This window comes from Rhinichthys klamathensis, unplaced genomic scaffold (genome assembly GCF_029890125.1).
Source record: "Rhinichthys klamathensis goyatoka isolate OS25496 unplaced genomic scaffold, OSU_Roscu_1.1 h1tg000909l_1, whole genome shotgun sequence".
Taxonomy (NCBI): domain Eukaryota; kingdom Metazoa; phylum Chordata; class Actinopteri; order Cypriniformes; family Leuciscidae; genus Rhinichthys; species Rhinichthys klamathensis.
In genome coordinates this window covers 319,521-342,683 of record NW_026607254.1, presented here as the reverse complement: position 1 = coordinate 342,683, position 23,163 = coordinate 319,521, and the positions used below count along the sequence as shown (strand labels likewise).

The following is a 23,163-nucleotide window of genomic DNA, read 5'->3' as shown; positions in this document are numbered from 1 at the left end:
AAGCAACAACTCCCGACCCATGGGTTATAGCAACACTAACCCAAGGGTACAAGCTGCAGTTCCGACGGCGGCCGCCCGCCTTCAAAGGGGTCAGGATGACTGTAGTCTCAGACCCCAACAGTTCACTTGCCTTAAGACAAGAAGTAGCACAACTCCTGGAGAAAGGTGCCATCGAACCAGTAGATTGGTCAGAACGGCTAAGTGGGTTCTTCTCCATTTACTTCATCATTCCAAAGAAAGATGGCGGTGTAAGGCCCATACTCGACCTTCGCGGCCTCAACAAGTTCCTGAAGATCTTACCATTTCGTATGCTGCGCATAACCGATGTTCTTCAAGCGGTCAAGCAGCAGCACTGGTTTACTACGGTAGACCTAAAGGATGCTTACTTCCATGTTCCAATTGCTCCTCAACACAGGCCGTTCCTCCGATTTGCATTCCAGGACCAGGTCTATCAATTCCGTGTCCTCCCATTCGGCCTTTCTCTGTCGCCACGAGTCTTCACCAGATGCATGGCGGCCGCACTGGCTCCAATCCAAGCCAGAGGGTTACAGGTGCTTCCATACCTGGACGACTGGCTCCTTTGCTCCCACTCTCAGGAGCAGGCAGTGTTAGAAATCACACAGCTGCTCGCACATATTACTCGACTGGGCCTTTCTGTAAATTTCAGCAAGAGCCGATTAACTCCAAGTCAGTCTGTGAGGTTCCTAGGTCTCACGCTGGACTCACGGTCAATGAAAGCCGCTCCATCAGAACAACGAGTGGACAATATACTACTCCTCCTTCAACGCTTTCGGAGGCAGGCCAGGCTTCCATTCAGGTGCTTCCTCAGGCTCACAGGTATGTTGGCGGCAGCAGCGGCAGTCATACCATTGGGTCTCCTTTCACTACGCCCCTTTCAAATATGGGTGAACAGTCTCCACTTGAACCCCAGTTGGCACAGGAACAGGTTGATCAAGGTGTCACAGCGATGCCTTCTGGCCCTGAATTCTTGGAGGAGCAGATTGTATCTGACCAAGGGGGTTGTTCTGGGCATGATTCCCTCTCGGAGGGAGATAGTCCAGACCGATGCGTCCCTTACTGGCTGGGGGGCAGTCTGGCAACACAGAGCAGTCACAGGACAGTGGGGTCCTCAGGAAGACGGCGAGAATATAAATACCCTGGAACTTCGTGCAGTTCTGCGAGCTCTGAAGCACCTCGCTCCGTTTTTGAAGGGCAGGCATATTCTCGTCAGGTCGGACAACAAATCGGTGGTTTATCACATCAACCACCAAGGGGGCACATGGTCCAGCCAATCCCTTCAAGTTTCACAGGAACTGCTGACTTGGGCCTTCCCTCGCTTTGCAAGCATCAGAGCAATGCATATCCCAGGGGTATCAAACGTGGTTCCAGATTTCTTGTCACGCCACAGAATTCCATCGACGGAGTGGAGGCTCAACCCGGAAGTGGTAGAGATGATATGGCAGCGGTTTGGCAGGGCAGAAGTGGACCTATTTGCCTCGGCGACAACGACCCAGTGCCGTCTCTGGTTCTCACTAGCAGAGGAGTCCAGTCCGCTGGGGCAGGATGCTCTAGCCCACGCCTGGCCAGATCGGTTACTCTATGCCTTTCCCCCGATACCGATGATCGGAGTGACTGTTCACAGGGTTCTTCAAGAGCACCACAGGCTGTTGCTAGTGGCGCCGAACTGGCCGGGGAGACCTTGGTTTCCAGTGATGTACAGGCTCCTAGACGGGGTTCCTTGGACCCTTCCCAAGAGGAAGGATCTCCTCCAGCAGTTGGAGGGTCAGATTTGGCACCCGAACCCAGACCGCCTGCAGCTCTGTGTGTGGCCTCTGAGGGGCCGGAACCACTCTTTGGAGCCTGCGATCAGGGGGTCCAGAACACCATATTGAACTCTAGAGCACCTTCCACCAGGAGTGCTTATGCCTATCGATGGAAGCTTTTCTCTGAGTGGTGTAGGGAGCAGGCAGTGGTCCCAGAGCACTGCCCTGTTCCTCTGGTTTTACGTTTTCTGCAGTCACTATTGGAAAAGAATAGAGCAGCTGCTACTTTGAGAGTTTATGTGGCTGCAATTTCAGCACATCACGTACGAATAGATGGTCAACAATTGGGTTCTCATGCCTTGGTTACTCAGTTTCTTAGAGGTGCTCAGCGACTGCGCCCCCCTCAGTCCATTAGGGTTTCTTTATGGGACCTGGGCCTAGTCTTAAAGTCTCTTACATTGCCCCCGTTTGAACCTTTAGAGCACAGCGAACTGAAGTGGATCTCATTGAAGGCAGCGTTTCTCTTGGCCATTGCGTCGACTAAGCGGGTGAGTGAGCTCCACGCGTTATCAGTTAACGCATCCTGTATGCGTTGGAACGCAGATGGCTCAGTCGTGACATTATGGCCCAACCCAGCATTTCTCCCCAAGCGGCTCTCTGCCCTTTTTAGAAACCAGGCTATTGAGCTGGCAGTGTTTAATCCTCCGGTGTCAAACGCGCTGGAAGGAAGTGGAAGCACACTGCTGTGCCCAGTAAGAGCTCTCCGAGGCTATCTGAGGGCCACGGAAGTTTTTCGAAAATCAGACCAACTTTTTCTCTGTTACGGGGGCCCGAAAAAGGTCAGCCCCTCTCAAAGCAGAGATTGTCGCACTGGGTAGTGGAGGTTATCACCCACGCTTACACATCTAATAAATATCCAGTGCCTTTGGGGGTGAGATGCCATTCGACAAGAGGAATATCAACGTCTTGGGCTGCATTAAAAGGGGTCCTTCTAAGTGACATCTGTGCAGCAGCTACGTGGTCATCAACAAATACATTTGCCAGATACTACAGGGTAAATGTGGCTGCTTCCGGTAATATTGGAACAGCTGTCCTCTCCGGACCCTCAACTTCCTCTTAAGGGTGAGTAGGACCTCCTCGTGACCTTGTTGTTATAAGTCATCCAGTGTGAAGCACTGCCTCTGGCGGTCAGGAAGTACGAAATAGAACGAGAGTTACGTATGTAACTGCGGTTCTATGAGTTCTGGATGACCGCCAGAGCTTTCTGTCACTCGGAGTCAGGCGAGAAGATTCCGTAGGGACAGTCTGCAGGAAGTCACGGGGTTAAATAGGGGAGCACCCCGAGTCATCCTGGTCACGAGGGACATTGTTTGTATTAGACTCGACCTATGCATTGCAACGAGAGATAGTATCCAGTGTGAAGCACTGCCTCTGGCGGTCATCCAGAACTCATAGAACCGCAGTTACATACGTAACTCTCGTTCTTGTAAATGTTTTGGTGTTGTGAGTGTTCCTGCCTGTCTTCCTGCCTGTACCTGTTTGTTGTTTTATTAGAAGTAAATCGTTGGAATTGAAGCCTTTCTGACCCAGCCTCCTTCTTCACCTGCACCACACCGTGACAATTAGATACTGGCAATCATTTAGAGGCCTATTAGTACTTCCTTTTTTAGATAGGCCTACTAGCCTACTTATTATTAAATACTAGTAGGCCTACATATTTATTGAATACCAGCACTTTGTACTTATTTCAATAGTGACTAGTAACTATTCTATTGCTAGTAAACCATTTACATTTTTTTGCCATTGACTTCTATGGGGATCTGTCATTCAGGTATCAACTATTCAGTTTTGACTGTGTATTCCAATTGTGACTGGTGTGGAATATATTTTTTATATTCTAGTTAGTAGTTATTCGTTAGGTACTAACTTATTATTATTTTTTTATAGATATTATTAGATACTAGTTCTTATTTATTAGATACTTGTAACAATTAAATATAGGCTATAATAACATATTAGTATTTAATCATTATACAAATTCTTATTCATTAAATACTGGTGGTACTTAGGCGATTAGCTACACATTTATTAGATACTAGTATTCCAAATGTTAAGCTTTTTAATTGATCTACAGTGGCCATGCTGACTATAGTCCTAACATAAGACGAGTAAAAACTCAACTGTGACTAAGAGAAGAATTGTTACGAACAATTACAAAAAGATAGTGTCTAATAAATAAGTAGCGTCTAATAAATAGGTAACCAACTAAGTATTTTTATTTAATAAATAAGTACTATTTAATGAATACTTACTAATATTTAAAAAGACACTATGGTAAATGGTAAAACCTGGAACGGTATTATGCTTATATATTATGTTTGCTCGTAATCCTCCAATGGCACACATGGCCTTGTGAGAAATGATTATCTTCTTTCATGGAGCACCGGCACACTATTGCCTTACTGAATGCAAAACAGCTCAAGGATGCATTAAACCACTGAACATACGGGTTTTTAAAACCCATATTTGTTAACATTTGTTTGTCAGTTTCATCACTTCTCTTACTACTCTTAAAATGGCCCGGAGTACAAATGGATAAGCTGTAGGATTTGTACAAGGGTACATTTCGGTAATATTTCAACTTGGATTTTTAAAAATAAATTCAAATAAATGATGATTAAATTACTAAATACCCCAACACATATCAAACCTCCAACCAATCATATTTCCCCACCTCTGGCATTAAAGACCTTTTATTATTTTCAGGGGTTTTTTTCTTCAGATTTAAACACTTTTTATTCTCAACCCCGTAACGGACTAAATGGAATTGGTTTAAAAAGGATTTTAAGCAAACCTTGTTATAAAACAAACATCTACTGCTCACGTATGCCTCATAACAATTTAATAACTACAAATCTAACATTTGTGATAATTTTCATTAGCCTAGAAATCTAGACTTATCCTAGCGGCAGCAAAAATTATTTTGCAGCAAAGTGTGCTAACATCTTGAAGTAGGTCTGGCTTGCCAGGCTAAATTTTCATGGGACTGAAGTTAAAAATAGACAAATTGTGTCTGTGTTCTCTTTATTTTTTTTTATGTTTAAATAAATCTACAATTTTTTTGTGTTAGTCCTTAATATGTCAGGTGGTAATCAGCATGAAATGCCTTCATTTTTAATCGTCTTCCCTATTTTTCCCAATAATATCAATGCGACATGGTTGAGAATAGCGTGACGGTGTTGAAGACAGGTTTGAAGGGAGACAATTTTATCTTTTTAATTTGGTCTCTCTGTCACATTGTGCCCTCTGGAGCAACACAACAGTCTTTCTGCTGCCGATGTGGCTGCCATTTCTTGCTTGTCAGTGTTTAAGTGGACACATTAACATCAAATATCCTATATAAAACAAAATAATGAGTTGTCATGATTTTGGTAAGCATATATTTACTGAAACAATGACTAATTTATATTTTGTTTTAATAAAAATTATTCTTAAATGAAGTGAAAAACTCAACCCTGTCACAAGTTTGCAACCATCAATGAGAAATACACATTTGTGTGACAGGGTTGAGTGACGCGTTCAGGTTTTTTTCTCAAAATAGCCTCGTGTAGTGTATGAGAGTAGACCATATCTGGCAGCAATGATTGGATATACTTATGGGTTCAAATAAAATTTTGAAAAGTAATAATTTTCCATCTTAATTTTATGTGATGGAGTTGAGTTAAGCTTGACACTATCCTCATAATACACCTCAAAAATATGAAAAAAAAAGTATGAAACTACTTACCTTCTTCTGCACCACTGTTAAAGAGACCTGAATGATGTCATTTCTGGTAAATTATGTCACATATGGGTGGAGTCCAAATTATTATAGGCGGAGAATGGTTGGCGTGACGGGGTTGAGTTCATAACTTTAGTCTGTTTTTTTTTTTTAAATAAAATATCTTTCATTGTTTAGAAAAATATTTTTTCACAAGAAAGTAACAAATTAATACTTACAATATTAACAAAAATTATACACCCTGTGCACATTTTGTTAAATATTTTCTAAGTACAAATTCAACAATTATTTATATTCATTATAATGGACATACCAACGTATTGCATAAAGCTTTAAACATTTCATTTTGGTAAACCACCACTCACTTTAAAAAGTCTAAGTGACTGAAATATAACCGAATCCCAGGAATGACCCACAAGGCATCTGACCCTGGGGATCCGTGAACCTCCATTCACTCTCTGTAAGTACAGCAACTCAGATGGCACACAAATCCCCCGGTGCCATTTCCATTCCCTTTTTTCTGCATCAAAATGGTGTGGAGCAGGACTTTGACAAAAGGGAGCAATGGGAGTTGAAGTTCATGGCCCAGGTCTATAATCTTTTATTTAAAAATGAGAGATTAAACATTAAACCCTCTAAACCCGTTGGATGAAGAGGGTGCACTTTCAGTCTCTGATAACGTCACTCACACTCAGTCCACCTCCACCCATAATGCATTTCACATTTTGATTATAGACACAGACACACACTCCCTGCGTTTCTCTTTCACACCTCTACTGAGATATGTGGCTTGACAGAGCCCCTCTGAAAATCTAAGTGCAAGTTAAACTAAATGTTCCTACCGGGACATTAAATGCTTCCCGTAATGCTGTGCATTGCTCTCCAGATTGTCTTCTGCAGTATATTAAATTGAGCTAATGCACCTTTTGCCCACACACGCACAAAATAAATAAACAAACAAAAAAATCCTCTTGAGAGAAAAATATGCCTGAAATAATAAATGGGAGATAAAGGAGGTTTTGAATATGACTTTAAAAGAAACAGTGGTCGCTATCATGGACAACCAGGAATATATTCAGCGTTTATTCAGAGCTTCCGGTTCCACCGTTCTGAAGTCAATGGGCTTTTGAATGAGTTCTGTGACATTAAATACATTAGGAATACCCCTTTTGTGTGTGTTTTTTAAAGATTTTACGGTTGCTAACAAGTGGCTAAATGGGACATTGAACTCATCTACTCACTAGTCCAGTTTCACAGCCTCATTGTGTTTATAAGGCAAATTAACTCCAACTTTCAGGGAAAATGTTTTTAAATGAAGCCTGAAGATTTGTCGGAAGCGTAATGGTGGTGACGTTGAAGTCATGAGACTGTGGTGTAGTTTGTTTATTTGGCTTTTTACTTCTGGTAATATTCAGGCCTCAAAATCTATCGTGCATTCAAGTCATGTCGTAAAGATCGTATTCAGGAGTTGTATGCACACGGACACCGCCACAAATCCTAGATATGAGAGGGAAGCTCGGGAATTTCTGTAAGACCCGAGTTTACGACTTTGAGGCGTGTCAGTAAGCTATTTGCCTACACAAAATATAATAGCATTAACACAACAATATAATACATAACGATAAAGTTTACAGCTGCTTCATTAATTAATTAAAGCCCCCAAAGACATTTTAAAATAAAATGAAAAATTTGACAGTCTCAAAAACGCGGTTTGAAATCGCTGGTGTTTCTGATGTCACACACTACCTTGTAACCAATCAGATCAACGTGTGATCGTACGCAAGTGGATCTCTGAGCTGGTGTGAGTGAGTGTAGGCGGGGCTCATTTGCATATTTATAGAACCGCGTATACTAAATGAGGCAAGGGTGTCGAGTTACATTCACGCTATTTTAAGGTTTAAATATATAAACTTGATATTTTAAGTTTAAATATGTCATTTTGGTGATCAAAGATGAGTTTTAAAGGATACAGTTATTGACTGCAGGGGGACTTTAACATAAAAAAGCAAAACACACCATATGCACATTTTTTGTTTGTCATTTTCTAGAAGTAGAGTTTAAAAAATCCAGCTGTATTTTTGTGTAGTTTAGAAGGTACACCACCATCTTGCTCCGACAAACACGTAAACCCCGACTTCCCAGCTCGCCAATGCAAACTTCCCAGGAGGACTTGAACGCATCATATATGTGGGTAAGTAGGTCTCAGCAGGGAGAAACGCCATTTAATGAATTTGACTTGAATAGGATGCGAGCACGAATCATCCAAGCTAATGCGAGCTTGAACAAAAATAATGTGCTCTTGTTGCCCAGCCTCGGGCCTCGAGTCCCTGACAGCGGCACATATCATGCTTAATGTTCACAGTACGTATGATATATGAAGACCAATGGACGCGCGTGTTCACAGTGTTCTGTTTCACTCACACACACGCTTATACAAGTCAAGAGGGTTACGAGAGCCTTATGTCATCGCCAGAACACAACATCTGGGTCCCTCTAAAAGTTTTGGAAGTTGCAATTGAATAATGACATTCCTCTGGTGGTTTTCAGAAGGATTATTAACGCAACTCATTTTTTAACATCGTCACATATTGCGTTCAGTGTTCACAGGGCACGCCGAGGTCCTTGTAGAAGCGGTAGGAGCTCGCGTTTCGACATCACGCATTCATCACCAACAGAGACAAACATCTGATGTTCCTTATGTGGACAAATGTACAATGCATTTACACTTTTTTCCATCTAAAATAATCCATCTATGCCCTCCCATAACCCCCTTTTATCCGCAAACACAGTCGGTCTGTAAAAATAATAGCCCTCTAAAAATGTGTTTCCAGTGCGGGGAAGCGAAGCATTCTGAGGTAATCAAATAAAACTGCCCTCAAAGCTTTTAATAAAACATGGCTGTGTAGGGACACTCTTTTTTTAAGATTAATGGCAAAAAGGGGGATTCTTTTTCCTCCCACTCGTTTCTTTTATTTCTCAATAATTCATTTGCAGAGGGACGAACGGTTTGTGTTTATGTGCGGTATTGGCTGAGAGGTTGAAAAATCCGTCGTGCCACCGCCGAACATCCCACTTTTTCCAGTGGCTCTTAATTAGCGTCCACGCTTAAAAGGCCTGACGGTTCCAATATCACAGCTACTTTTAATATTCGTGGACCAGTCGCTCATGTAATTATTGGACAGGGGTTGGATAAGGATACAGTACTTTGGCCATTTTTATAACAGAGTTTTTCTGTTTTCGTTTTATGTTTCTTTGAGAGGTTTCCACTCAGGAGAATTTAAATGAATAAAGCGCCGCGTAAAATGGAAGCTGATTAATACGCCCATTGAAACATTAAAAGCCTTATAGCCTTGTAAACCCGCCTTGCAAACAGCTTTATTGGCTTAAGATATTACATTTTTATCTTGCTTGGGTTATTTATGTATTTATTTAATTTTTGGGTGCACTCAGTATATTGAATGCAGCACTATAACCCGAAGCCATATTACAAGCACTACTTTACAATACAGACATCTTTCCCCAGTCATGCACAGCTTTCCCTTCTATCACAGCAGTTGCAATAAAAAGTCAACAAATACTAAGTCCTGTGTTGTAAAATCAACATGTAGATTCTTAATTTATGGCATGATTTGTCACAGCGTGAAGTGGTACGGCCGTGGCCTCCATTGATTGGGGCAGGCATTAAAAGATTAAAAGGTTTATCATCTGTCTGCGTTGTTGACGGCAGTCTCGAGTCATTAGCGCCATTAGCATTAAGCCTATCCCATCAATAACAGCCCGGGTGAGTGATCTGGCTCCCTGAGAGAGTGATCCCGGGGCGGGGGGTGGCGCTGCCAGCTTAGCCTGTGCTCTTCTGGAGTCCCTGATCTGCTCGGGTAAGTTTGTCCAGGAAGATGAGTCAGCTACACTGGGAGAAATTAAGGAAGAGATGAGACAGAGAAAACAGCAACCTTCTTGTTTCAGAGCCTCGTGGCGGTTATAGAAAGTGTCTATAATAAGAGATTTTGCTACATCCTTTATATCACAGTATGTAAATGTATCCATGTAGCACAGTAAAGTTATTTTTATACTAAAAATAATGGTATTTTAATGGTATTTTTATACTACTAATACATGGTAATTACTTCCTTCTGCTAAAGACTAAGGAAGATATTTTGAAGAATGTTGGTAATCAACAGTTGATGGACCCCATTGACTTCCATAGTAGGAAAAACAACAACGATGGAAGTCAATTGGGTACATCAACTGTGTGGTTACCGACATTCTTCAAAATATCTTCTTTTGTGTTCAGCAGAAGGAAGAAATTCATACAGGTTTGAAACAACTAAATTTAATTTTGAAGTGAACTATTCCTTTACTGTCTGCCAGCTCTTTATTGTGATGCTCCTCCAACAGACATTCTACTGGCTATAAGCAACTACATGTCAACTTATTCTAACCCTAACAGTCTACTAATAATCGACTAACACTCTAATGAGAGTTACAGTAGTAGACATGTACTGTAGGTAATAATAATAATAATAATAATTTGTTACATTTATGTAGCGCTTTTCTGGGTACTCAAAGCGCTTTACATGGAAGGGGGAATCTCCTCAACCACCACCAATGTGCGGCATCCACCTGGATGATGCGACGGCAGCCATTTCGCGCCAGAACGCCACCACACACCAGCTTACTGGTGGAGAGGAGACAGTGATGAACACAATCAGTATACAATACAGGTGCAACGTTGCTTATCCCCAAAAGAATGTGTTAAATGGCCCATCAAAATAAAGTGAAAACACAATTACTACTGTCCACTGTATCTAGCGATATATATTTGTATCTTGAAATAAGCTGTTGGTCGTATTGCACAGGCCTATATAAAATCTAAATTTAGTCGTTTTTTTTTAAAAACTTGGGTGTGTTGGGTGACGTCACTTCTTGTTGACGTTCGAAGTATTGTCAAACAAAACGGAGGCTAGTTCGACCCTCCCTCCTCCTCATCCGCGCACTAACCCCCCAAACCCTTCTTGTCGCTTATTGGCTGGAACTGTTTGTTATGTTTCGTGGTGCGGGTTGGCCCAGTTTGTTTTTGTTGCCGTTTGTGAAACCTGGGGTGTCTACAGAAACCGTGTTTTTTTACAGTGTGTTCAGGGGACAGGCAGCTAGCGGATAGTGAGATGTCTGCTGTATGTGACAAAAAATGTTTTGGCCTAAAAAACACGTGACATCGCCTAGAACACTCTGTTAGACATAGAAGAGTTTACATGTTTACAGTGGTTGGAGTCATTTTGCGTTGCAGTGTAAGAGTCTGTGGTGTGTCTTTTCCAGTATCTCAGCATCAGCATGTGTTCACTCGGCTGTCACCATGGTGGGTTTCCTTACAGTTACAGTGGGGAATGAGTTGTGTCAGTGTGTCGATATGAGTGTAGTTGACACCCACCACACTGGCTCCAGAGCTTCCCACTGACGATCTCATCGCAGTGCACGTCTATCACTGTGAGTGTTGCTGTCAGTCAGTGTCTCTGCTGTGAATGGCTCGCAGACACAGGAACACATGCACTGTACAAGTGCACAAACTGACACTTCAAACAGCGTATTTTAAATCTTAACTATATCATTATGCCCACACAGAATCTGCAAACAGGATTTGACCAGTGAGATTTCACTGGGTAGGGCTAACTAGAGTGACACTGCAGAAAAAAAACAGAGACTGCACTCGAAAGCACATACTTCCCTACTATATAGTAGGCGAAAAAAAGTAGTACGTTCGCATTCACAATACTCAAAAAGTACTCGAATGCCCTACTACTTCTGGGGAGATTCTGAAGTGTGCATACGATGGACACTTTACTATCCCATGAGGCCACAGGAGAGGATTTGTGAATGGCAGTGAAGCGACGCAACTGACACATACTACGACATGTCCTTAAAGGGCCCCTATTATGGATTTTTGAAAATGACCTTTCATGTAGTGCGTAAGATAGCTCTAAGGGAATGAAAACACCCTGCAAAGTTTTAAATCTGAAAGTACACCGTATATTAAGTTATTGTCTTTCAAAAGTAAGAGTCGACTCTGAGTCAATTAAATGAATCGTTTTTCAAACAAGTCATAAGCCGTTTCGTTGTGACGTCAAGACTAAACATTAGCATATTGCCCGCCCACGTACTGCGCGCAGACACCAGGGAAAACTTGAACCTCAAACACTGCAGCTGATTCATGTGGATACTGGACAGCATCATGTCGAGAAGATGCTGTGCTCTACAATGTGAAGGTAAAGCCAGTTTTTTTTCACTGCCCAAAGACGAGCATGTGAAGAATCAGTTAGGGATGGGGCCGATCCGATCCAGTATCGGTATCAGGACCGATACCAGCGTAATTCACGTATCGGATTTTACCGATCCAAACTGCAGAGATTTCCGATATCCATGAGCCATGTCTGCGCTTTAACGTTGTCTGCTGAAATGACTCCAAAAGTGATTCCCGCCGGCTAGCCTGCTGCAAACTGTGGAATGGATTTCCTGAACGGAGGCGCGGCTCAATGAGACACAGAGTTATGAGGCACGCCTCCGCTCAGGAAATCCATTCCACAGTTTGTAGCCAGCTAGCAGGAAAGCATTGAGCAGCATTATGTCCGCTGTGTGGAAACACTCGCGTCGGTCAACACACAACGAACGCAGTCAAACATTTAAAAAAGCGCCAGGTTAAAGAGCACGAGGATTTTTAGCCAGGGAGCAGAAAGACAACGGGAGCCGTTTTATTGATAGATAGTGTGTGTGTTAAGGCCCTTGCACACGGAGTCCGAAATTTTCGCACGTTAAAAAATAAATACGACCTCACGTTATGTCAATCACGCTTGCACACTGCCTCCGAAACTTTCGTCCATCATAAAAAAAATCGAATCGTGTTCTCTTCGGTTTTCTGCGTTTTCCGCATCCGTAGCAAGCAGTTTGAATGGTGTTTTGACAATTCAGAGCCACCGAATCACGAATACGAAAAAACGCATCCGAAAATTTCTTATATTTGACATTTTAAAACCTTGATTTGTTGATGCTACAAGAGCCAGTGTACTTGATTTGTGCTGTTCAGATGCACACTGTTTTATTGATAGTGTGTGTGTAAGATGTTTACACTTGCACTTCTTATATTTCAAGACTCAAGTATTTGACATTTTGTGAATGTAATAAATATTGACATGACAATTAATTTGAAACCCTTACAGTTGCATATTTGTTTTCAGAATGGGATTTTTTCCTGGAACAGGATTTCCTGTTTTTCTGACTTACTTTTCTGACCTTATACTTACCTAAAGTTGCCTTTTGGGACATACATGCATATCATACTTGCCTGTTGATAGGAGTTTATTTCAACATCATATACAATCAACAATAATGATAATAATAATAATAATATTAAAGCAAACACAGCTCTGGTATCGGAATAGAATCGATATCGGCCGATATCCAAATTCAGGTATCGGGATCGGAACGGAAGTGAAAAAATGTGGATCGGTGCATCCCTAGAATCAGTGGTTAAAATTCATCTTTACCACAATACCACAGCAGTATAATCCTAAACTTTTGCTGTGTTCCCTTTATTTTACTGACGACTGCTTCTCAAATCTTGGAGTTAAATGCCGGATTCGCAAACCGCTTGCTCTTGAAAGATGGTGTTCAAAATACTTAGTTTTGAGTTTTATATTGTGTCGGTCTCCTGCTAACTGGCTAACTCCCATTATTACTGTCTTACTGAAATACTTCTGCTGATCAGCTGTGGGCCACTATTACCTATAACTGACACAGTATTAATGCAGATTGTCTGTCATTCTCACTACTTTGAGGAAAGATTAAGCATGGAGCAAGATTTGTTTTACCAACGTTTATGTTACATCAGTCATTCATGCTAGAGCTCGGCTAATGTATACATTGCATACATGCACTGTTATTGATACAGTTTCCACGTGTTCACCTCAATATATTAGAAAAATACTCTGTAAATAAATTAGTACAGGTAAAATAATCAGTTTGCTGATGGACATGCTTTTGTTAATGCTGATGGTGAGGAATTACAGTTGCAACATCTCATAATATACCTCAAACTAAGTAGCGTATCACTGAGAAACGTCCTTGCGATTGAGGTTTGGGTTTAACGAATAGTTCGTCCAATGCTTCATCATTGGACTCGCGCTCGGATTGATATGGTAAAATCGACGTTGTTATGGCAATGGCCGTTTTTTTGTTTTCGACACGCGCGCTGTATGCAGTATGACCAATCACAACAGACTGAGCTGTCTGGCCAATCAGAGCAGAGTAGCTTGCAGAAAGGAGGGATTTAGAGAGATTGATTGATCTGACGAGTCGTTTGAGAATCAATGAAAATGTGGTGATGTGCAAATGTATATTATGAGGAAATGAAACGGATTGAGATTAAAAGGTTTTTTTTTACCTTTGTTGCATGTAAACCTGTTGTAGGAGACTCCAAAACATCATTAGGAAACTTTAAAATAGCATAATAGGGGCCCTTTAAATTCAATTTAATTCCATTCAATTTGACCAAGACCGAAATCAAACATCATTGTTGAGGAACACACACAAAATAGGCTAGAAGATACTTTGTTTATAGTTGATGTTTCACAATCAAGTCTGTCTTTTTGTTGTTTGATAGCTTGAATAATTCCTTGACTGCATATAGAAAAAAACTGCATAATAAACAATGCCTTTTTTAAACATTCAGTTTGTGCAATTGCACTTTTTGTCGATGTTGATAAGCAGATAATTATTTTAATGTTATAGCTGAAAATAAAATATATTTCAGATTAAAACAAATGTATGCAAAAATGTAAAAAATAAAACATAAAAAAACTATTTTAGGCAATTACTAATAGTTAAAAGTATAGATTCATTATCTAAAGATCTGATTAAAAATATATATTCAACAGTATTATAAAATTAAAGTATAAGTGAATGCTAGATGAAAGAAAAAATATACAGAAGTCCACATGCACAATTAAAATCCAGATTTTTATACATTTAAAATCTCTTGCCCCTCTTTTAACAGATCTGTGACTACTTCACTCATAATGGCAGCTGAAAGCTTTCTCAAATAAGCCCAAATATTTAATAAACAAAATTACAAGTTGAAGAGATGCATAGAACTTGTACAAAAGACTTTCAAATTCTGTAGAAACCCGAGGTATAATTCTGTGGGCGCAGATTCTGTGCTCTCCTACACATCAGTTTAATTACAACCTATTCTAAGCTCTTTCATATCTGTAAAACAAGTGAAATGTAACGCGTCAGCACATAACACAAGAACAACAGATGAAAGACAGTGGATTTGCAGTGGATAAGTGGGTCAGTTTATTGTCAATACCTGTAGGTCAGCCATTTTGGCTCTTCAGCGGACTGTCAGTAGCAGAAGGTGAAGTATTTTGGCTCTACAGCTCGTCGTGAATTGCAGGGCTGTCAGTGTGGTCCAGAGCACCTATCATGAGCAATGCACCACTGCTGTTGTCCCTGACTAGTATAATGAAGGAATGATCCGCATAGAAGGTTTTTGGCTTCTCCACGTCCTCATCCTCATGCATACCGTCGATGCTGCCAGATTCAGGGGCCAGTTCAAGGGACGTCCAGTGCAGCACGGCTCCCAAGTGGAGCTTCCCCCGTCCCATGGTTGATGCAGTGGAGAAATCAGCTGACATCTCTTTCCACGCGCCTACCAAACCCAATGTGGCCAGCTGCTTCTGAGCGAGAGTAAAGAAGGGAAAAAGAGAGAAGTATGGGGAAAAAAAGAGTGCAAGAAACAGAGAGAATTTAATGTAATTTTATTCTAAACAAGCGGCAACCTTCCTGTCTCTCTCTCTTGAAACCAACACGGAAGTGACTTAAACTGCAATTCATCGACTGGCCACTAGAGACGGGCTCCAAAAGAGAGTCAATCCCATAGAAGCCCAGCAGAAAAAATATGTTTACAGCCTGGTGCAAAAATTGGTTTTGGTCTATATAGCTAATTTTGCCCTTCATGACAACTGTGAGGGAGTTACATTTTTTTTTACTCATCCATTTAAATTATATTAAGCCTTAAAGTTCTGCATAATTAAGGGCATGGCCACTTGAGTGACAGGTGGATTGCCGCTGCTGTCATTACTAGCCGTTTGTCTGTTAGCGTCACGTCACCTCAGCTAATCCCGACTCGTTGCTCATTTTCATTTATCCGGGAGTGACGCGCTGCCAAGATGGCGACGGCCGGCTCCGCCCCCACTTTGGGCTTCAAAATGCTCTTCAGAAACCTACGGGTGACGTCACGGACACTACATCCATATTTTTTTTTACAGTCTTTGACTCTAATTGATCATATTCAGAAGGCAGGTGAACACTAGACCCCAAAAGCCATGCTGCAAATGACTAAGATGATGTGAATCAATTATGCAGACTATAAATAAAAGCACAAATATGGGCCAATAGAGACCTTTAAAAATTAAACATTCATGGCCCTTTATGACTCCCAATGGTGGAAATGAAAAGAAAAAAACACAGCGGTCCTCTTCAGACAGGTAGAAAGGACAAATGAAAGCAAAACATAAAGAGTGTCAATGTAAATCAATAATGTTTCAAAAATCTGGTTGTTTCCCCTCTTCATTGCCTCCCCTTTATTTTAAAGGCATGACAGATGCCCTTGTTGGCAGTGCGGGCGGTACAAAGCATGCGACAGGAGCTGAAGACGGTGGCCAAGAGAGAGCTGCTTATGAATAATTTAAAAAAGATCTCTCTGACCTCGGCCCGCTTTTGTTTTCCTTTCAGATATGAATTTGGCAGAAAGATGCTCGCTGACAGGTAGTTTATATTCCCCCTGGATGAGATCCTGGATAAACGACAGTTACCCGCATTGGGAGAGAGAGAGAGAGAGAGAGAGAGAGACTGCGAGAGAGATGGAGGAATGAGGAAGAGGAGATAATAAGTGAACTGCTGTGGGAAGATTGAGAGACACCCAACATGTTTGTGAAAGCTGAGACCGAATGGCAAGTGCTTTAACTAAATGATTAAGCACTCTCGCCTAAATGACTATTGTAATTAAAGCAGAGCGCATGCATACTCTATCTTGTTGCAAAAATGATGTGAGCTCAAGGCATGGGAATGGCTGGGTTGGTGTGCTAGTTAGGTTTGCACTAAATTCAGAATTAAAGAATTGGTTTCAAATCAATGAATCAATTGTAATTGTAATTGAACTACCCTCACCTGACAGAAAGCAGAATTTGAATCGGAAGGACAGAATAATGATAGAATAATGATTCTAATAAAATCAACACATTTGCACATTCTGAGAAAAGAAGTGTCCTTCTACCCTGGTCTGCAAAAGCAAATTTATTAAAAATTATTAAAAATAAATACTTCAGTAGATCTATTTATAGGCATATAAAACCATAAAACTATTCAAACAAGGCTTTGACAACTTTGCTTTCCTAGTTAAAAATGACAATTTCTTAGATTTTACTTCCTTGCAGTCAACCTCGAATTGCAATCAAAGAGTGTATATATACCAAAACGGTTCACTCATATTACTACGAATGGAAGAAAGTGGAACCCCATATGGTGGGAAAAGGGGCCATTCACACACAATGCGTTTTTGTATTCCTCTGTGTTGCTTTTCCATTGTTTTTCTATGTAAACATGCACTAGACAGATGTCTTATGCCTGGTACAAATTGTACGATTTTGGTCTGTCCCAGACGAAAGATGGCCAATCGTGGCTCCTAAACGGTGGTTCTACGTCGAACAGTGAGAGAGGTCCAAAGACGGCCGTTGTCACGGTCTTGCGACCAAAGATAGCCTAAAAATAATTTTCTGACAGTGTCAGTAATATAGGATGATCGTCTCACCGTGTACGACCTACATCTACTGACTAGCCAATAATAATGCAACATGAAATGGCGTATTGATCAACGCGACATGCGCTAAAACTCAAAACTACTTTCCTCAAGCTCCATTTGCAAAGTTTGCATGCAAAGTTGGCCTCTTTTCCCTAGACATGACCGCTTCCATATTCTCCTCTTTCGCTTCCTCCTCTTTTTTCAGCGCACATAAAAACCACAATTGCCACAGTGCGATTCATCTTGCTCTATTTGTTCACCACTAGCGCATGCTGATGACGTTTTATTCTTCTATACTAACGTTGTCATCATCATCGTACAGTCTACATACATGTCGTAACCAAGTTTATTAGATCCATGTCGTACAGTGTGATCTATAATGATCTTATAGGATTGCAGTAATCGCACAGTCTGTAGCAGGCATTAGACGTGCTCACGTATTGTGTCTTTTAAAAAAACAACGTCTTGAAACCATCTGTTCTTTTTCCCCATTCCATTGGACCAACTTGAAATATATGCTTTTTTTATGCTATTTGAGCATAAGAAGCTACATTTATGGGACAGTCTGTGTCAAGGTTTTATTGCTTATTTGAAATATGTTATTTAAATGTGAGTTTGGCACTAGTTTGAGATTTTGCTGTTTCCCCATTCAAGCACTGTAGACAGGAGTTGGTTTTATACGCCTGAAATAGCTGCCCGGAGGCGTTCCAAATATGGCCACCGAATGAACTGACTTTTCTCCGAAAGGGACTTTGAAGTGTCTTTGCATCCCGTTCGCTACTTCAATTCCAATTCAGCAATTAAAATGTATTCTCAATTCAATTCTGAATGGGCACACAGCCCTGGTGCTGGCACAGAGGTAGTTAAAGGGGAGGTGGAAAACGAGAGAAAGATGGACGGAGAGGTTGATAATGAGGGAGAGAGGTGGGGGAGGCTGTCACCTCACTAACACGGTTCGACCCTCTGCGGTTCTCTCTCTCTCTCTCTCTCTCTCTCTCTCTCTCTCTCTCTCTCTCTCTCTCTCTCTCAACAGTCTCGGCACACACCTCCACTAATGCACTTCTATTGTCCTCATCCATTATTCTCCTTCTCCTACCCCTTTCCTCCATCACTTCATCACTGCCTGATCCTGTCGACGGCTCAGCCACCTCTGTGGCATCCTCATTCCTCATCTGACCATCCGCCGCTTGTTTAATTCCTCTCTCGCCTGCTCTCAAGCACTCCCTGTCTTTTTCCCGCTCTGATCCGAATGTCCAGGCTTGTATCTAAGCATGTATTTATGTTCCAGAGAGTGACAGTTTTTCCTCTCTGTCTCTTGAGGCTTTCTCACCCTCTCTCACGGCTGTATGTCCTTGCTATACAGGCTGACACTGCATCGGGCGCATTTACTTCCCTTTAATTAATTCTCTGTGTGTCTCCAAGGGTTTTTCCTTGCATCTCCCCAGCTTTCCCGATGTAACTTTGATGTTTTCCGGCACTATAGATGCACATCCGCTCCTGGGCCGCATAGCCTTGACCTGAAGCAGCTTGTTGCCTCTGCGGCGGCATGGCACCGCGTGTTACTACGACAGTGCTGTCTCCAGCAATTACAGTCACATGCAACATTAGCAGGCATCTCCCAGCCTGCATTGTGACAGCCTCTATAAATAGCATGCCTCTTTCCTTGTCTCCTTCGTCTCGCTCTTTCTCCTTGGGATGGCGGCACCTCTCGGGATGTGCGGATATGCTGAGGTCACTTGATTTTTAAAGACAATCAGCGTTTAAATATTCAGCACGGGCCGTCGTTGTGCAAGTGTTCATTCAAGAAACCCGAAAAAAATGCTCATTTCGCATATTAACCGAGTCCAGATCTCCAAGATGACACACAGCTTAGCTTTGAGTCATTTGAAGCTAGTGAAGCTTGGCCTCACTCCTACAAAATCCAACGCAGCTCAAAGGATGCCCTAGAGGAGGAACAGGTAAACCCTCCCTGAGTGCAGTGAGCCCCCAAATGAATTAATGACACGTTTACGGAGAGGAGACGTGCCCAGCAGGCAGTGGGATTGAGTGATGGCTCTGCAGATGAGTACAGTAGTTTCTGCACTGGAAACAGATGAAAGGAGGCTAATAAATAACATGTAGTAATGTGGCACACAGACTCCCAACTAATGCAGTAAATGTGATGGGCAGATGGGAAAAAAAAAGAGAGAGAGAGAGAGAGAGATGGAGCGAGGAGAAGGGCTGTGTAAACATGGTTCAGCTCTAATGCTGCTCATTGGGTGGAAATGGAGCGTCTCTATTTTCTTCTCTTCTCACTCTCTCTTCCTGTCTGTTGCAGCCCATCCATACTCCAACTTTTTTTCTTTTTTTTTTTAGCAAACTGCAGCATTATGCCGTAGCATAATTCAAGCGCCTACATCAATAAACACAACTATAAAAACATACAGCTCATGAATAACGCACAAGAAGAATCAGCCCTGGAGTCGGCTCCATGTTGTATTTTCTATACAACATGATGGTGTATGGGAACTTGAGGGGTGGAGATGGCTTCACCAGTGAGACGCTGAGCCTTCAGAAACTGTTTTATTCAGCCTCGCAGCATCAAGGCAGTCCGTTTCAGAATACATCTTGGGCATTATTCAGCGGAAGAGTTCTTTATCACTACGGTGTGTCTAATTTACATTCTCTATCTCTCTCCTCTTCACTTTCTTCCCCTACATGCTAAATACTCTTCTTTTTGTTTATCCTTTACATCACATTCTGCCACAAAGAAATAACGTCACGACGTTGATCAGCTTCCAGGAAAAATCACAAAAAAATTAGTGTGAAATACAAACCTGCTGGTTCAAAACAGCTGTGTTAACACATGAAATGCATATATTAAATTACAAATGGTTGGGAAAACAAGAACAGATTCTTGTTCCAAATTGGTTAAAAAATATATAATTTGGAGCAACTGATTTTTAAAACATTTTCCGTGTAAAATACTAAACACTCAAGTCATCAATATTTTCTGCGCTACTACTCAGGGGAACCACTGAGCCTCAGCTAAAATCAACAGTGCAGTGCAAGCCAATTTCCAAATGAATGACTCTTATGAGCAGGTTGTATAGTGAATCAAAAAACACTTATGAATCAGTGGAAGCAGTTGCAGACCCCCTCCCCTAGGGGGAGCCTCCCACTTTAGATAAAAGAGGCATAATGCCAGGGTGAGTCTGCTAACAGAAATTGCTGTAATAAGAGAAAACCCACAATTTTGCGGGACTAAAATATTGATTTTGATGGTGTTCTGCGAACAGAGACTTGAAGGAATAGTTCACCCTAAAAAATAAAAATTCTGAATTACTGTACTCACCCTCATGTCGTTTCAAATCCATAAAGCTTTCGTTCATCTTCAAAACACAAATTAAGATATTCAAATGAAATCTGAGATGTTTATTTTGATGTGCTCGATGTATGTATGAATAAAAAGCCTAAATCAAATCTGAAAAAGCTATCATGTCTCTTCAGAAGACTTGGTAAACCACTCGATTCCTATGGATATCTTTATGAACTTTTTAAAGTGTCAAGTTTTGGTTTAATGGACTTTCAATGGAGGTTTCATTCAAAATATCTTGATTTGTGTTTCAAAGATGAAATGTTTAAATGGATTTGGAATGACATGAGGATGAGTAATTGACACATTTTGGGGTGAATTATATATTCAATGGCACCATATTATTTTATAAAAATAAGGAATTCAATTAAATTAATGAATGAATATGAATCTTTTTTATTTAATATAAGCCAATAGGTAGGGCCAATTATTAGACTTCATTTATGCCACTTTTGTGCCTCATTACAAAGTCTTTTAAAATAAAACAATTATTTTTTTGTTTGTGACATCTGAAATAATCTCATCAATTGACAACAGACTCATGATGATCGTATAAAAACAACTGTGTCTCTTTATTTCCAAATAACCCTTCCAAAGAAGCACTAAAATAATCATTAATGGAATTAATAGAACACATTTTCATTGCTGCCAAGAATTATTTATGACAAATAATGATAGAAATTAATTTGCTATTGGCAAGCGTGACAAAAGGACTTTACAACAAGACCAGGGATGTAGTGGAGGCTAAACGCACGTAAACGCCGTTTACGCACCTCCCAATATTCGGAAATAGCGTTTACCCACCTCCAAAGTGCGTTTATCCACCTCTAAATTGCGTTTATCCACCTCTAAATAAGCTATAAATTAAGCTTATGTCGTTTTAGTTTCATATTGTTAATTATTAGTTTCTTAGGTTGTTAAACCTAACAACCTAAGGTTGTTAAACCTAAGACGAACTCTTTCATATTGCGCTGCATTACTGTCAGTGTTGTTGACTATTACTGACGGACGCTCGCGCAGCCTCGAGAGCAGAAATCTACATAAATGAGCGCACACACACACTCAGTTAACAACATACTGCCTATAAAAAATCTTAATGTGGAGTTTTTATATTTTTAACATATGTTAAGCAACCTCAATTATTTTTCCGGAACACCATCACGATTGAAAATGTGACATTGATTTCCTACAACAGTTCAATAAACAGTTAAAATTAAGTCACTTACATTTTAGATGCAATATTGGCTGTTTTTGTTCTGTTTCAGCAGCGAAAATAGTTCCAAACAAAAATCACAGCAGAACCACGGCGCATCTCACAGGAACACTCAACCTGTTTTCATTACTGAATGATTCAGCATTTTGAACGAATCGATTGAGTCAAAGATTCAATGACCCATTCATAAACATCTGTCTCAATCTTGAATGAATCAGCCGTTTGAACAAATCGTTTGAATCATGAATGAATCAATGACTCACTCACTAAGACGGTCGCCTGCCGCCACCTACTGGCGGTTTCGTGTTATGTTTAAAAGTAGATCATTCTTTCCAACGTTTCTTATTTGTACATTTAAATCAATTTCATAACATTATTTTATGCAATTGTAATTTTTCAGTGTAAATGATTTAATTTGATCAGCCCTATAGTGTCTTATTATTCGAAATAATTGAATTTATTTATCAAATTTAGGAATTTAAAATGAAAGATGAAGCATACATTTAATAATATTGGGGAGGGGATGCCCTTTAAAGGTGCAAATATTACAATATGCCGATTTAAATATCAAAGCTAATTGAACACTGATGAGAATATTGTTTTACTCGGACAAGTGTTATACTCGGACATATTATACTCGGACAAGTGAATGACAGATTTACTTGTCCTAAGGTCAGGACAAGCGTATGAAAAGGCTTAATGTCGAGCCCTGCCTAATAGCAATGTCATCAGGACATCAGGATACACATACGCAGTGGCCCACCTTACCGGGTGACCACGTCGTGGTCCACCAGAATTTATAGTTTACCCACCTCTTTTTTTACCACTACACCTCTGAACAAGACCATACGACCTCAATATACTATAGTTTTACACATAATAAAAAGGATATGTCAATATTTGTATGAGATTATGAATAAGCATTTTACACTGGACTCTAAAACACTTGTCTAAACACAACAGGCTTTTCCCAAGTCCTGGCATACACACCACATCCACTTCATGACCTCATCAATGAGTATGTGTGTATGTTAGCTTGACTCCCTCTGTCTCTCTGGCACACACACACAGAACTGTGCAATCCAATTACGGCCACACTGGCATCCACAGGCCTTGGCACGGTAAGTGTGTGTGTGTGAGTGTTTTCTGTCTATCCCTGCGTCAGACTCTTAAGGTCAGTGTGTCTGGCTGTGTGTGTTTGCC

General features: G+C 40.9%; 1 protein-coding gene across 6 annotated transcripts in view; it reads right to left on the bottom strand.

Moving 5' to 3' along the window:
- Positions 1-9,163: 9,163 nt before the first annotated feature.
- The window catches only part of serpinh2 (serine (or cysteine) peptidase inhibitor, clade H, member 2), a 42,641-nt gene continuing 28,641 nt past the window's right edge, over positions 9,164-23,163 (bottom strand). For 3 of the 6 annotated variants that reach the window (XM_056244097.1, XM_056244096.1, XM_056244098.1), the window contains one exon: positions 14,863-15,269. In XM_056244097.1, coding sequence (XP_056100072.1) covers positions 14,964-15,269 — 306 coding nt within the window. In that variant the 3' untranslated portion in view covers positions 14,863-14,963. Of the gene's footprint in view, positions 9,452-14,862; positions 15,270-23,163 lie in introns of those variants that run through there. The other 3 variants (XR_008805939.1, XR_008805940.1, XM_056244100.1) reach the window with 3 other exon arrangements.